Source organism: Melospiza melodia, chromosome 11, assembly GCF_035770615.1.
Source record: "Melospiza melodia melodia isolate bMelMel2 chromosome 11, bMelMel2.pri, whole genome shotgun sequence".
In the NCBI taxonomy this organism is placed as follows: domain Eukaryota; kingdom Metazoa; phylum Chordata; class Aves; order Passeriformes; family Passerellidae; genus Melospiza; species Melospiza melodia.
In genome coordinates, this window is record NC_086204.1 from 6,160,483 (window position 1) to 6,177,584 (window position 17,102).

General features: G+C 38.3%; 1 protein-coding gene across 2 annotated transcripts in view; it reads left to right on the top strand.

Moving 5' to 3' along the window:
* The window catches only part of BRINP3 (BMP/retinoic acid inducible neural specific 3), a 198,091-nt gene that overhangs the window by 136,290 nt on the left and 44,699 nt on the right, over positions 1-17,102 (top strand). For both annotated transcript variants that reach the window (XM_063165434.1, XM_063165435.1), the window contains exon 6: positions 1,320-1,556. In XM_063165434.1, the coding sequence (XP_063021504.1) occupies positions 1,320-1,556 (237 nt within the window). The remainder of the gene's footprint in view (positions 1-1,319; positions 1,557-17,102) is intronic.

The following is a 17,102-nucleotide window of genomic DNA, read 5'->3' on the forward strand; positions in this document are numbered from 1 at the left end:
TCCAGAATCAGTTAAATCCATTAAAAGAAAAAATTATTTCCCAGAGAGAATTTTTTTTTTACAGAAACTTGTCATTTCCACTGGGATGCCATGAATATTTCCAGAAAACATAATTTTTTAAGGTTTCCAGCATATTCGTTATGTTTTTCTGTTAAAATCTGGAAAATAATCTTTGCATCTCTCAGACTGTGGAGAAATGTATTATCAGAACTGTGTAAACTCTTTAATGGAAGAATTGAGCTGGGCTTTTTATTCCTTTCACATCCTCTATGGTTGAAAAAAAGAATGGTTTTTCACAAGAGAGTAGCAGAGTTTTCCAAATTTTGACAGGAGACGGAAGCACAGCCAGACCAGGTTTCAGCAATTGAAAAGGTTCTGAAATTCCTGTTATAGCTGTAGTTTTGTATATACTTAAAAATAAGGAATAAATCTCTGTGAAATCATCCAAGTGCCTGTGGAGAAAAAACTTATATCACCAAATACCAAATTCATATGATGAGAAATTACTTGGAACACATGTTGCAGGAGTTTTTTGAGGCCCCGCAGGAGTTGGACTGTGCACCCTTTCCATGCTAAAACTGAAGTAGATTTAAGAATGAATTTTCTTACTCAAGGTTTTGCAGCCCTACCCTTCACATCCAATTGACTGTCCCACAGCAGTTTGCTACCAATGCTAGAAAAGTAATCAGCCAAACTTTATTTTTCAAAGATTTCAACCAACGCAATTTTGCCCTTCCTTCTTAGTTTGCCCCTCCAGAATCACAGGAGATAATGAGTTGTTTAGACAAGCTACATCTTGTGCCAAAAGAAGCATGGAAAACAAGCCCAATTTTGGATGGAAATATTTACACCTCTTTTCCTGATTATGCTGTCTCTTCACTCTGTCTCTCAGGGCTTCTTTCCCTTCATCAGCATTTTCAGAATCTGCATTATTGCTGGCACCAGGATTATAATTCAGTTGTGTGATTTCCTGCTGCAAGGCTCTGGCTGCTGTTCACTCAGCAAGAAGAAGCTGATGTTACCCAATCCCCCTAGGAAAATTAAAACAATAAACTCTCTCTCAGAGGAATACAGGTTACTCATTCGTGGATGGATGTTCCATGCTGAGAGGGAAATGTGAGGAATATGTCTGAAAATAATTATTAAGAAAGGAAATACATGACATGGTATAAGTGCTGGACAGATGTACAAACCCTCCTAAGAACTCCATATATTTTTGGTTTTCATAACTGTTTGTTTGTTTGCTGTGTGAGTTGGTGAGGCTGCTCAGCTCCATAACTTTATATTTAACACCAAAATATTTCCTCCATTTCCTACAGGTCTTCAGGTCATCCTTCCTGAGTACCTGCAGGAGCACTTTGTGCAGGCTGCTCTGAGCTACATTGCCTGCAATTCAGAGGGGGAGTTCATCTGCAAGGACAATGACTGCTGGTGCCAGTGTGGCCCCAAATTCCCCGAGTGCAACTGTCCCTACATGGACATTCAAGCCATGGAAGAGAATCTGCTCCGCATAAGTGAGACCTGGAATGCATACAACAGTGAATTTGAAGAATCTGGTGAGCTTTTTTTTAAAATTTATTTTCCCCCCCTCTTTGGCTGTATCCCATAGATTGGTTTATGTTCCAACTGGCCCCAGCCACGCTCTTACAACTTTTTCATGCCATGTTGTCACTGTCATATTTTCTGAAAAATCCTCTTTGCCCAGGATTCTCCTCCTGGGGAGCTGACAAGCCTCGGAGAAAAAGGAAAACAATATTATCCCATTTCCTTCTCCCTGTTTTGCTGCTTTGCAATCTGATTTAGAGATTGTTTATCCAACAGGTGGTTGTTTGATTGGTCATTAAATCAATACAATTCACATGTTGGATAAACAATCTCCAAATCAGATTGCAAAGCAGCAAAACAGGGAGAAGGAAATGGGATAATATTGTTTTCCTTTTTCTCCGAGGCTTGTCAGCTCCCCAGGAGGAGAATCCTGGGCAAAGAGGATTTTTCAGAAAATACGATGGTGTGACACCACATTAGTTTTTATTTAATCTATCAAGGTTTGTTTCATGTCAGAACCCTAATTACTAAAAATTTTAGACTTTCTATACTGACAAAAAATAACTCCCAAGAAAACACTACATTTAACACAAGGAAAACTTCCAAAATTAAATAATAGAACTAAAATCTTAAGTATATAGTTTAAATAGAAGTATATAATATCACATAGTAAAATACCTTAAAGTTTTAGAATATAGTAATATATATAAAAATTTTTAAAATTTTTAGAATGTTTAGAATTTTTAAAGCAGTAACTAGTCCTTTTTCTTCATCTTCTTCACGAATTTAAGTAGTATTGTATAATTAAATAAAAAAATCCACATTACAAACCATGAGTAATTAGTTACTGAGTTAAAAGTAAAAATAATTTAATTTCTTAAAAACAGTTTATCCTTAAAAATTTTTCTCCATTTATACAAAGAAAAATACAACTCCATTTTTAGTTTATTAAAATACAATACTATAGAACTCACAGCTTGTGAGTTCTATATAAATAGTTACAATAAATATATTATAATAATATAATAACTGTAACTATAATATAAACAAAATCTAATAAATATCTAAATCCAAACCAAAAATACCATCTCATTAATTTAATCCCAACCTTAACAAAAAAAAAAACCCAAAAAATCCACAGTTTCATGCACCATTTCATCTGTCCTGATCATCAGAATTTCCTGTCCCACAGAGAATGGGAGCTACAGGTAAAATCAGCTTCTGAACAACTGTTTTCACAACTCACTTGTTCAGCGCTATCACAAACAGCTGTCTGGCCAGATGGTGGGAAAAGTAAGGAGAGCTCAGCAGACCTGGGAAAAATTGTTGAGGAAAAAAAAAGAATTGAGGGAGATAGGAAAAGTCAGAAAGAATACAAAAATCACAGGTTGTAACGAGTTGTGTTGGAGAAAGAGAACAAAACAGTAGAAGAGAAAAGGAGGAAAACCATACAGTGGTTAAGGGAAGGGCAGAATAAGTATCAGTAAAACAGTGTGAATGAACAGTACTTGATAGACATCCATTTTTATATTTCTTGTTTTATTGTTAAAGACTGATTCCTCAGCTCAAGAGAGCTGGTAATTTCAAGAGACCCTGTATCAGTTAAAATGTCATTTGTTGCAATTTTTAACCTGATGCTGTTTTTTAGCTGAGTCTGTTTAGAAGATCTGAAGCCCTTTTTCTATCCCCATTCTCACATTTAACAGGAGGACATCAGAATTTATAATATTTCTCCTTGGAGGGCCACAGACATCTCTGACTGTAAAAGCAGGAATAAGTGTGTTGGTTTTGTGTACATTTGGGTGCATTTTCCCAATGACTATTTGGACACTTTTTATTATTTCTGGAGCCATGCTATCTTTTACTACTTTGCAAACTAGGGCAAATATGTTGACTTTTCAGAGTGGCACATATTTGCCATATTTTGTCTTATCTGAATGGGCTGTGACATTGTTCAGTGCCTGAAAAATGTCCTTTGCAGGATCCTACTTAACAGCAATTTTAGTCAAGCTGGAAGAACACACACATCTGGGTCTGTGGAGGGTTCTTACAGCGAGCTGTATAATGGACATCAAGTTAATTATGAGTTTGAATCATTGTCAGCTACATTTCTAGTCCTATGCTCAGGTCTGTGACACGAATGTCAGGGGAAAATTGGTAAGAGTTAAATTCTGGGCTTTTAAAAGACTCTTTAGCTCTGCTGGGTGAATCACTAAAATGCCAACTTCACATATATCTGTCAATTTGGTAATTGCTAGTAGGTGTGGTTACTAAGAAGTGTGAAATTTAGGTTATTAACATCATTAAGACATATGCCACACTCCCCTCTTTAGCCCTTGAAACATTTAAATCATTTAAAATCTAATAAATATACCAAGCATGACTTCCACAACTCAGAGGTAACTTCTAATATTTCTGCTTTTATCTCATAAAGTGTTTTGCATAAAGATGGTCATAGGAAGATGAGATAGGTAACCTTGTATGGGTCTGAACTTGGAAAAAAGCTGGCATGGGAATTTTTGATTGATAACTTAGTCATTGAGCAGCCAACCTCATATAAATCACATATTAGTGCTGAGCAGCTCTTCCAGTGCTGTCACACATGATCTGCAAGCATTTCCAGCCACACTGATCTATATATATGTATATATATACACGTAGATATATAGATATATAGATATTTATAACCATTGAGACATATTCTGAAACATTTGGAGCTTGAGCAATATTTCCATAATGAAAAATTATTAACAAATATCAGTGTGATCTGATCCATGTTAGCAGCACGTTCTGGCAACAAAAGTGACCTTTATTAAGGAACACTAGAAAACTGCTAAGTCTTTGTCTAAATCAGTGGAAATCAGCTTCTTAGATAACAGTATGTTGCTTTATTCTAATCTATTTATAATAAAAAATAAATTCACTAGAAAGGAGGCCAGATTATGTAGTAATTTCAGTCTGAGCAGCCAGGGGCAAAATAATCCAGAGCAGTCACTGCTGGCCCATATAATCTACTATTAATGGCAGAGGAATTAATGAACTCATTAATTCGCTTCCACGACACTGTGAATTCCAGAGTCAACTAAAGGCAAATACAAGAGAATTAATTTTTTACCTTTTCTGCTTCCAACCCTTTCTTAGTTTAGATGTTACAAATCAGTCTTCTGACTCCAGAAACAAATCTTGTCCCCTTATACTGACATGTAAAACTTACTGGGGTCATTTGAGGCCATTCACTGTGGGCAGGGTTTAGTTTAAAGACGAAGTAAATATTCTATTTAAGAGGGTTTGTTTATTCTCTGTGTTATCTCTCCTCCTGTCTGTTCAAGATAAAACAACCGAGGAAAGATTTTCTTTTTTGAAGAAAGGATGAGAGGGCTGGGGTTGTTCAGCCTGGAGAAGAGAAGGCTCAGGGACAATGTATTAAATACCTGAAGGGAAGGTGCCAAGAGGACAGAGCAAAGCTCTTTTCATTGGCGCCCAGTGACAGGAGAAGGGGAAATGGGAACAAACTGAAGACAGGAGGTTCCCTCTGATCACCAGGAAAGAGTTTTTCACTGAGGGTGACCCAGCGCTGGCACAGGGAGGTTGTGGAGCCTCCTCTCCTGGAGTTCTCCAAAGGTTGACTGGCCATGGCCCTGGGCAGTTGGGTCTAGGTGGCCCTGCCTCAGCAGGAGTTTGGACCAGGGGTTCTTCCCCATCTCAGCCATTCTTTGATCAAAGATTTGTGGAAATCTTCCTGATTTCCACACAGGAAGACTCTGGTCTGCACTCTGGGCCTGCTGGTAGTGACAATTCTCTTGAGCCCCTCTGGCTGTTGCAGGTTACATGACTAAACACATCCCAGCTCAGAATGTGCTCTTTATCCTTATGTGCAGACTGCATTTCGCTCAGGCTCTTCTGGCACTTTTTAACTACTCAAATCCCATTTTGGAAGATGTGCAGCAATATGTTATTTAACTCTCAGTAAATTTGGCTGCCTTTTTCATTTCTCTAGCTGCCCTCCAGCAACAAATATTTGATCACTATTAGCTCAATGAGCTTTGTATAACCTCTTAGCGTCAGGTTATGTACCAAGATCTTAAAAAAAATTGCAAGAGCTTCCTTCAAATTGTTTACTCTGAACCATCTGCTTATCCTTTATCAGATCTTGTGGCCTCCAGACTCTACTACTACCCAAGAAAATGAGCAGCTGTTTCCTTATCAAAAATCTGTATGAAAGCTGTTCAACCTTTATTAACAAATTTCATTAACTTCTTGAGGAGTTTGGCTGAATTACTGTGTAAGCAAAGTGCTCCCTGAGACCATCATTCCAAGAAGCTGTGTTCTTACTACTAGAACTGAAAATATCTAATGGAACCAAGCAGGGCTCCATTTTCCTTTCCTGATATGCATGGAAGTAGCCTTTGTAGCCTGAAAGGACAACTAAAACCAACAAATAAACTGGTGATACAGTTTGACCTGCTGCTTTCACAGGTCACTCAGTTTCCCTGAGATTCCAGGCTGTGGAGTCCACCCACGTTAGATTAAAGCTGTGCAACCTTCTTGAGTGTCCCTGCAGCCTTCCTAACCTTTTCAGTGTTCAATTGTTCTTTAATATTGCCAATTTTCTTGTTCCCCTTCTGCCCCAATACAGGAGCACCTTCTTGTCCAGGTGTTTCTCCTACCTTACCTCAGTGAACTCCACCTTTCTATTGCAGAAAAAAGGTTTGACCTAGAGCACTTGGATGTCATTTGTTTCCCCCAATAAAGAGTGTCAAATATTCCTTGAAAATATTCTCACATTTTGGAAGTAGGTGGGACTTCCACATCTTATGGTTGGAGCAGTGCTGAAGATGGTGCAGATAAATAATTTGCTGTGTTACACATTTGGGAAGATTTTGAGAGTGATAAAAAGTTAATATACAAAGAAACTAATTCTGACATACAACACTGAATGGCAATTTAGCATGTTCCAGAGATCATGATCTGCTCTAAAATATAGTAAAGTCAAGAAGACCCCCCAAACCATCCACAGGCTCTGGATTCTGACAACCAGTATAAGAACATGATCACACTATGCCTGTGCCATTATTTTGGTGTGGTTGGCTGCTGAGTATCTTTGGAAACCTGAACACTCCATTTAAACAATTTAAATGACAGCAATTTTCTTTTAAGGTGATCTGGTTGTTGACATTGAAAAAAAATGTAGCAGTTCCTGCAGTGTAATTTCATCTTTCAGAATTAAAAAGGCTATCAAAATAAATAAGGACATCACTGAAAATGTTGCTCAAAAAATAGAAAATGGCAAAATTGCATTTTCATAATTTCTTTTTTATATCACTAGCATTTATGAGACCTCCTGGAAATATGAAAGTAAAATCTTCCATCAAGCATTTCTTTTCACATATCTGACATGCAATGGCAGCTTGTTGCCTTCTCTCTGCATATTTCACAATATGCTGAGCAGTGGACTTTTTCCCCCTTGAAGGCAACAAAATCCCTTTTGGAATATATCCTTGGAAAGCATGAGATCAGGAGATGTATAATAAATATTATGATGCATAAACTCAAAGTAGCTTTGAAACAACAAACTCATTCTGTTAAACATTTAGTTTAAATACCAGCTAAGATGGAAGGAAAGAGCACACCCACCACAAACTGGACAGAAATTTGCCTGTCACAGCTGGGCTCAAGGGTGATTCAGTGAAGCACTGAAATATGTGCCTGTATAAATCATTTGAAGTGTTTGAGGAAGTGAAAATAACATTTTTTTAAACAATTTGTAGTCCATTAAGTTCAGGGATTTGACTTGAATGTCCAGCAGAAGCTTTAGAGGAGCAGAGCCAGAGCCATGGAGACCCCTGAAGGGTTTGACCACAGAACACAAACAGACACGATGGACACAGACAGAATTAATCAGAAGTCACCTTGCAAATATTTTGAAGTGCATCTATCCACAGCTTTAAATGACAAACAACTTCTCAAAATGTCGAGTTTGATTTTTTTTCAGTCACTTCTGTATCTGCTTTACAGAGATAATTCAAAAGGTAAATTTCAGTATCACAGAAAGTGTGAGTGATGAAAGTGCAGCCAAAGTAAATTGATATTAACTTTCACATGAATATTTGCTGAAACTATTTTTCATTGTCCATCCATCCACCATCAGTGCTTTGATTGCAAAGTACTAACAGAAATGAATTGCTGGTGCAAGCTATTCTTAAATCCCTGGTTTCATTGGATTTGGATTTCATGTCTAATGCATTCCATAATTCCTTAATAACTCTGGGATGTCTTGATATTGAGCATTGGTTACCCTTTACATGTACAGACTTAAAATCATCTGAAAAAATGCACAGTTTGGAAAGGTTCACCTGAAAATGAGGTCTGAACCTCAGTTAATACATAGCACTGCATAGATGTTAACAAAGTTTTTTTTGTTTGCTCAGCAGAGATTGCTTTGGAGACTTTGGAGTCCTGTTCCTCAGTTCAATTATATTTTTCCCTTTCTTTACAGTGATTGAAATAATGATGTTCCCAAAATCCCTTGTATAAAAGAATTGGATTTAAAGGGTTGGAGAAAGTGGATTCTAATAGAGGAGATGATAAGCTTATTACTGAATTAAAAATCAGTAATACTGAAGGTGGGGAAGTCCGACCATTTCATTATTTTTTGGGAGGTAGCATTTGCATCCTATATAATTACTTTTATGCAAAACCTACAGAAAGTAATAGGAAAGATCATCTCCAGGATTCCATAATCTGCAGTGAGATTTAGAGAATTATCCGTTTAATAGTGCCAGGTATTTATATCTCCATTTTCAAAAGTGCAAAACGTGGAAAATCACCGTATTTTGCTGATACACTTTCCTTACTCTCACTTCTCCTTCAGCTCATATTTTCCAAAATGAAGTAAGCCTATGCTGAAAAATACCAATTTGGGAATAAGAAAGGCTCTTTCCACCCTTCCCATCAAATCTGTGGAGCTGGTTTAGGACAGCCAAGCACAACAGAAGATAGACCAACCTTTGGTGGTCACACCCTGTCTGTATAAAATGGGATCCTGCCTCACTCCTGGCTTCAAAACTCTTCCACTATTTCTTGAGGAGTGTTCTCACACTCTCCCTGTTTTCACATTGAAAGTTGCTTCCAACTGCCAGGCTGCAAACTGTTGTAAAATACAGCAAAATCAAAGCTGAAAATGAACATTGCAGGTGCTCAGGGGTGTTAGTGTTATATTTTCTGAAAAATCTTTTTTGCTAGGATTTTTTCTTTTGGGAAGCTAAGAAGCCTCAGAGAACTATCTGATTGCTTCTCTTGTGTTTTGTTGCTTTGGAATGTGGTTGGAGATTGTTCATTCAACAAGTAGGTGTTTAATTAGTTTCATGTGAATTGTTTTTACTTAATAAGCGATTACTGTCTAGTTGTGTAGAGACTCTGGAAGCAGTCATGAGTTTTTAGTGAGTCTCTTGTTAAACCTTCTGTAAGTATCTTTTCTCTATTCTTTAGTATAGCATTCTTTAATATAATATAGTATCATAAAATAATAAATTAACCTTCTAAAAACATAGTCAGATTCTCAATTCTTCCTTCCTCCTTAGGACCCCAAAATACCACACAGGGGAGAATTCCTTACACTCTCTGTCAGCTTCAGGTGTTTTTTACAGATGGACAGAACTGCCTTTGTGATTGCTGAGGCTGTAAAGAAGCTGCAAAATAGAATTCAAATGTTGTCTCAACATCAGCGACAGTCCAACAGTCAATCAATACACCCAGCTATAGCAAGTGATCATATTTGATCTCAAAATCTACACAAATCTCTCAGTGCTTCTTAGAAAAGAGAATTGTAGTCCTAATTCTTGCATGTAGATGCTCTAAGATGCTGAGCACATAGCAATAAAGAGTGATACATCTGTTGAGTTACTTTTTTCATCCATTTTTTTGTAGCAATCAAAAAATAACAGATATGGCTGGACTTACTTAATTTGCTAAAAATATATTGATGCTTTGAGAAAGCAGGTGCAAAGCCAGGCAGTTAAACAAAATACAAAGTTATATCTTTAACTTAGATTTGAATAGACTAAATTTCAAGCTAGAAAAGAAGTCATGTAAATAAATTTGAATGGATTGTCCAGCGCTGAAGGCAGAAACCTTCTGTGATGCACAGAATTCATTATGAGGCAGCCAAAGACAAATTCAAATCTTCAAGATTAAATGTGAACCACAACATAAAGGCACAGGGGGCAAGAAGTCTGCATCATCAGATAAGTAGTAGCTTTTTCACCATTTCATACACCATTGTTCTGCAATCACCTTAATTATGGATTATATTAATATTTCCTGGCAGTGCATTAAGGCATACAACCAGTATGCCTTAAGTCTTTCTCCTCCTCTCCATCAGACAAGCATTTTAAACTATTGCTGTCATATTCTTCCTGATGGACAACTCCAGAAAAGCTGCAGCAAATCTGCATTCAGCCTGTGAAATTTAATCTTTAAAATCCCTCTATCTAGTCAGAAAAATCAAGTGTAATTTTGTTTGCCACCTCAATAAGGTGCAGATTTTTGCTATTCCTGTGGCACAAATCCTTTCTTAAAACTGTTTAGCAGAAGAGGACACCGTGGGATTCCTTTTTATTGCTTCTCTCTGCATCCAAATCAAAGTCACCTGGCTGACAAGTAAAAAAGGTAATTCTTCCCAGCACCAAGCTTGTGGATTGACATCATGGAGACACTGACCTGGGTCCCAGCCTTCTTTTTTCTTACCAGCAGTGATAATGACAACCCTAACAGCTAAAAAATGCCCTCAATAATTCCTGTGTAAAATACAGCAATGGTGTCTTAAAAAATTTCGGGTTGTCATTTAATCTCTAGCTAAAAATTATCTTGGAATATATAGTGTTTGTTATGGTTCTTCTACTACAGGAGGAGAGAAAACAACCACACCCCGCCCCCCTAAAAAAAGCCCAGAAAAGCTCCCCCCAAAAAAGGCCAACAAAAATCCCTCAAAGAGAAACTACATTCTAAGACAGACATTTTAAAACATGTACCAAATGTCTCATTTATACCTGCTTCAAATTACTAAAAGGAAAGTAAAAGGGCAGAAGGTAACTGCAGGCATAATTTGGAAATGTCAGTTTAAACAGAGATGTTGTGTTGTACACTCTGATCAGAAGAAACTCATTGCATTTATAATGGAAAAAAAGATGCCCAGACTGATTTTCAGACTCAGTGTTGAGATTTCAAATCCTAAATAATGTCACAAGATGACAAGGTTTCACAGACAGACTGTAAATTCACTCCATCATTTGCAGCGAAGGCAGTTTGCTCTGGAAGTCCCCTCTTAGTCCAGTGACATATTCTTGCTTTTCCAGCTGCAGTGATTCAATTAAAATTCAGGTAAAATGAGACTAAAAATGAAACCTGGAATTCAAACGGAATGCTGGAGGATTTCTTCAATTTATGGACACCACAAATGTAAGCTTGCTGTCTGAAGAGCTTTGTTTTGGTGGGTTTGGGGCAAGGCTCCTTGCACAGAGCCCATCCCAGATGTGCCTGGGTCACTGTGCAGAGTCTGTCTCTCTCTGCTGACCAGGACAGAGCCATTGCTATGCAAAGTGAGTCCCATTTGAAATCTTAATTGAAAGACTCCTTGTGAACAGTCTGAACTGACTCACTGGCAGCTGAAGGTGCTTTTTAATCACTGAGAATAAAGACTTCAATCAATATGGTTCAAACTATTTGCCCCTGAGCAGTGGAGCGGTGGTTTGCTTTCAAGCACTGCTTACAGCCTCAGGCTCAGGGCCAGGAAAACTTAGCCCCCTGAGTTCTTAATACAATTATTGTTTTCTCCATTATCTTGCAGGGGTGTTAATTTGCCTCCCAGTAATTAACTTCCCTCTGTGGTTGTCAGGAAGTTTAATCAATAACATGAGCAGATACACCAAGCTGCCGCTCCTTCTGTGACCAACGCTCCCCTCACAGCTCTTCCAACCCTGTGGAGGTGTCCCTGTTTTAATAAAATGAACAGGTGGGATGTGCAGAATGTCTTTGGAGGGTCAGTCTCTAAATTGTTCCTGTCCTACTTCAGAAATGATGGTACAGCTGATATAATTGCCCCTGTTCCAAAACTAAAAGCATTATCCAACTCCTGCTGCACCTGGCAAATCAACTTATGAAAGTTTCACGTGGCACCGCACTCTGAGATGCTTCAGACACTGTGATGACATTGTAATAAGAGGAGGAGCAGAAGGCTTGATCTAATATAGTTCTACTTATGTCCACCATGTACAGGACATAATGTAATTCCCTTCAAAGCTAGTGACAAAATCCCCTCGTTCTTGGTGGAATTCCAATCTGCCTTGGCAGCTTTGGGCTTGCTTTATTAAGAGTGATGTCACTCTGTGGCCTCTCTTTTCTTCTAGGGCAGTGTTGTCTGTTCTGATTCATAGCTCCTTAAATCTTCTCCTGGAACAGCTTAACACTGCTTATTTACTTCACTGTGTTTTCCAAGAACATTTTTCAGTGTCACTCATTCTCTTCCCTCCTTTATCCTCCTGTGAATCATTACATGTTTATTTACCCTACCCAGTTTTCAAACTCTAGGAGTTTCTAGCATATTCAATGAGGTAAATTTTGGACTGACAGAGGTTATGTCTATATCTGCCCATAAGGAATATGTCTTATGCATTAAATGAATGTATAGCTCTGTAGAAAGATAATAAAGGGCTTTGGGACATCCATGTTGCAGGAGTACTTCTAAGTCATATTGAAGTCATAAAAATATTTACCAAAAAAAATCCAAAATAACCTGTAGATAAATTTTTGAGACATTTTCCTAGAAAGCTTACTGTGACTTCCCTTTGGAAAGGGAAGCATCCCTTTGAAGGGCAGGGATAGAAACATTTTAAGGAGTAATGAACCAAAATCAAACCTGACAGGCTGAAGGGAATGCCCTTCAAATGCTGGGACTTTCAGAGACAGCTGTGGAGCCTGGCTTTTTTGGTTTCTGAAAGGGCAACTTGCTGCCAAGGTCACATTTAGATTGCAATAAGAAATGTGTTGCTTCATTGTAGGAAATGTGAGCCCTTCCAGGCAAGGTTATCTCCTGCCCAGCAGAACTTCTGAATTAATCTACAATTTGTAGCATGATATTCTGGTTCCACTATTGATTTGGACTGAAATTATTTCATCTTTATGTGACACCAGGAGACTTTCCAGGCTTGTGAGAGGAGGATTTTTGTTTTTATGTTTCTATGACAGGCTGACATTATTAGCATTAACTCCACATCATACATGTATGTTGTATGTTGTATGAGTCTGATGTATTCTGTGATTCTATGGTAGATGTTAGATATGTGTATAACTATACAAACACATGAGTATATACATATAGATATGTATTATCTAACATCTATCATAGAACCACAGAATCATTAAGGTTGGAAAAGACCTTTAATATGATCAGGTCCAACCAACAACCAGCACCACCACCCTATTGTCCAAATATTTTTAAAACACCTCCAGGACTGGTAAGTCCATCACTGCTCTGGGTAATCTGTTCCATACTTGACAACCCTTTCCATGAAGAAATTTTCCTTAATATCCAATCTACAGCTTCCCTGAGGCTATTTCCTCTCATCACTTGTAACATTTAAATGAGGTTCCTCAGAATTATGTGTATAAAGGACTGACCAGAGGATCTCTGTTCCTCACCAATTCCACCTCCACACTGACACTTATCCCTGTTTATTCTTTCTTGCTGAGCACAGGGATGAGAGGAGCTGTCCTTGCAGCTTTCCTCACTTAAAAAAGAAATCAACCAAACCACTCCCCCCACCCCTCCAAATCCACCCCACTTCCAGAATCATCCAAATTTGTTTTCCTGAGGTTTCTGTAGCAGCTGGATTGTTCCACTTCAAATAGTCTGTCCAAAAGGAAGTGTGATCATCCTTTCCTCCTTGAAAAACAGACACCATGTCTTGCAGAAAACACACATTTCCTCCCTTCCCTTTGTCCTTCAGAAAGTTTAAAGGGGAAATCTTTTGCTTTGGAGAAGGAAATATTTTAATTATCAGGAGAGCTGGCTGATTTAGCCTAAATTGGAGGGAGAAGGGGAAGGAAAATTCAGATTTACTGTCTCTTCTCTTAAGAAATAAGGTAGTTTCCAGCTGAAGTCTTCTGCTTCTTTGAATTGGATTATTTTCAAACATATATTTCTTGGAACACAGCTGCTACTTCTTTGACAAATTGAGTAATGCATCACAAAGAACTAAAATTCATGGCAACATAAAAACAAATATATGTTCATTTTTAGCACTTTGTTTTCTCCAGGCTTCTGCATCATGGTGGGATATTTTAAAAAACATCTATCTTTTATAAATCTCTTTAATAACATCTACACAATATTCAGGCAGCGCTTTAATGAACAGCAATCACATCCAAACATTTGAAATATGGGTCCCATGGTTTATATCCTCTCAGACTTCCAGCTTTGTGCTTTCAGGTCCTGATTTACAGCTGACAATGGTATTTGACTCCCCATCATATTTAATGCCCTGATTAAAATTAAAAAAAATATTGTTATTGAATAGGATTGATAACATGGTGGTCACACTGGAGCAGCAACAGGTTTACACAAACAATGCAGTAAAATGTGAGATAAAATGGGAATTAGGAGATCTTTCCTTCCAGAACTCTCACCCCTTAGACGAATTGCAGCTCTCACTGAGGACTCCAAGGAAGAGTTGTCTGGAGTTGTCTGGAGCAATAGGCCAAATTATTTTTATTATTTGTAATAAATGGCAACAATTAAATCTGGGGTCTGTTGTGCTGACTGCCCTATAAAGATATAATAAGAACCAGGCCTCTCTGAAGAGCTTGCAGTCTAAAGAGAAAATGTTGAAGTGCAGCAGAGATTAATATTTATATACAGGACTCTACAAAATATAGAGACAGCTACTTTGAATAAACCAGCCAGGAATAATCTTTCAGTAACTGCAAAATTATGGGGGTTTTTTGGTTTTTGGTTTTGGTTTTTTTGTTTTGCTTGGTTTTTGTTGGGGATTTTTGTTTATTTGTTTGCTTTTTGTTGGGTTTTTTGTTTGTTTTGATGTATATTTTTAAGAATGCAGTAAAGCACTTAACCTTCACTTTGGAATGTTTATTCATTTTTAAATTTTTTACTTCATAATTTTGATGTTATAATATGAAACTTGACAAAATAACAAACACTTGAAACTTGACATAACAACAACAACAACATGAAGTTGACATAACAACAAAAAAATTTCTATTCCATCAAGGTCAAGGTGATTCAAAGCAAAGCAAAAGAGGAAACCTTTGCAATATTCCTTTTACAGGATATCAGAGAAATTCGAGGCATTTGGAAAATTTTAAAAAAATTTCTAAGGATTGAAGATAACTTTGGAATGCTAAAAATCCTTTCACCTTTCCTTTTCTTTGCACATTTCTACTCAAGAGCCCTCTTGGTGGTGACATGAGTAGCTTTAGCAGCTTTCCTTGGCTTTTGTGTATGATGAACTGGCAGTCTCCTTTCCAATTCCTAACCTGGAAGAAAAACCAGCCAGTATTTATATTAAATAATAGTTTTGTTTACAGCACCAGCAGGCAATCAGCCCTGCAATGGACACACATCAGGGCTGGCTGACTTTGCTGCTCCATGTCACCTTTTCTGTAGGGAAATAAGCTTCCGGAGCTATAGAGATATTTCCTAAAATTTTTTTTTTTTTTTCCAAGGAGAGCTTCTGATCTGAATATTCTTGTTGGTTCTGATTGTCACTGCTTTCCCTTATGCAATATTATCTGTTTATTTTGGCTTGCTGTTAGAAGGAACTGTGCCAAAGGAAGGCTGGAGTCCCATTAAAACCAGGTGTAGGCAAATGATTAGCAGAGACAAGGAGACAGGTAACTTTGAAGGAAAAAACATCACAGGAATGAACCAAAACTGCAGCTGAATTTTGTTTTTTAATTTAATGTAAAGTTTTCAGTTCCTTAAGAAGATTTTTGTCTGTTGGGAAGTAATCTGGAAAGGCACATGCCTCTGGAATATCATCTCATGGATTGGATAATGCTCAGAGAGGGAATGGCACAGCTGGGATCCATCAGGAGTCACACAGGGTTCAGCCTGTGAGGAAAAGGCAAGAATCCTATCTGAAAACTGGTGGCAAGTTCAATACAGTCAGGGTCTGTCCCGGGACTTGTGCTCTTTGCTTTCATCAGCAATGACTTGGAGAAAGTGCCTTCTCATCAGGTTTGCAGATGTTGCCAGTTTGAAGGAGTGAGACAGAAATCTTCAAGGTCAGGGCTGGACAAGATGGGGACCAGGACAACAGGGACCTGGTGAAGTTCAACAAGAAAAAGAAAAATCCTGTTCTGGACAGGCAGAGCATCAGCTGGGGCAGGAAGATGCCAGAAGGTTCCTGGGGTAGAGGATGAAGTGATCTGACAAAACCAAGGCCACACTGTGGGTGCTACAAAGGAGGGACCTGGAGATCAAGGAGGGGATTAGCCACAGTGCTTTTAGGACCACATTCAGGAGCTGCATCCACTTTGGGGCTCCACAGTACAGGAAAGACATCAGGAAGCTGGAGTGTGGTCAGGGGTGTCCTCAGAGAGGTGTGGACTGGAGAGGCTGCCCTGAGAGGAGAGGCCCCAGGAGGGGTTGGTCAGCCTTGGGCATGGAGACCTCAGAGAACTCAGAGCAGCCACCCTGTCTGCAGGGAGGGAAAGAGCCAGGCTGTGTAGGGAGAGACAACAGGCAGGGAAACAAGAGAGATTCACACTGGGGATGTGGAGAAATATGTTCCCTATAAGGGCACTTGAGCTTTGAATGCAGCAGATTCCAAATCCTGACTGGACCAAGCTCTGAGCAAGTTAATCTGATGTCAGAGTTGACATGCTTGAAGCACAAGAGCATCTCTCCTTGGACTACAGACTGCCCAAGGAAATAGCAAGCCTGACTTAACACCTGATCCCAGAACTCTCTCTGGTTTAAGAAGGGAGTTGGATTCCAAAAGAAGCAGCGCTTTGTGCAGAGGAGTGATCATTTGCAATTCTCATCATGAGAGTGAGAAAAGAGGAAATGCAGGGGAGAATTTGCTTGAGCTAATTTTGAAGATGTCTGGAGCACTCTGGCTTGGAGCAGCACATCAGTCCATATCATTGCTTGTTCAGACTCATCACACCCTCACATGTTAAAAACAACTTGGTTTTTGTTAGTTTGCCTTAATCCCACTGTAACATTTTGTCAGAGCCAAAGCAGAACAGTTTTTGCATGAGGTATTACTCACTTCTAGACTGTGATGGCAGAATTTTGATACCTCTAAAGCAAGTTAAAGAACTTGACTGAAAAAGAGGATGGGTGTACAAATGACTGATATAAAGATTTTTAAGGGAGAAAAACGTTTCCTTAGAGCTTCATTTAGAGAAATGACAAAACAGCCCATTACAATCGCTCTCCAATGGTAGATTTTGACATGATAATGTTAAAAAAGGGGTTTTCTCCTATTAACATATTTTTACTGAACTTTTTTAAATAAAAAAACCCTAAAACCCAA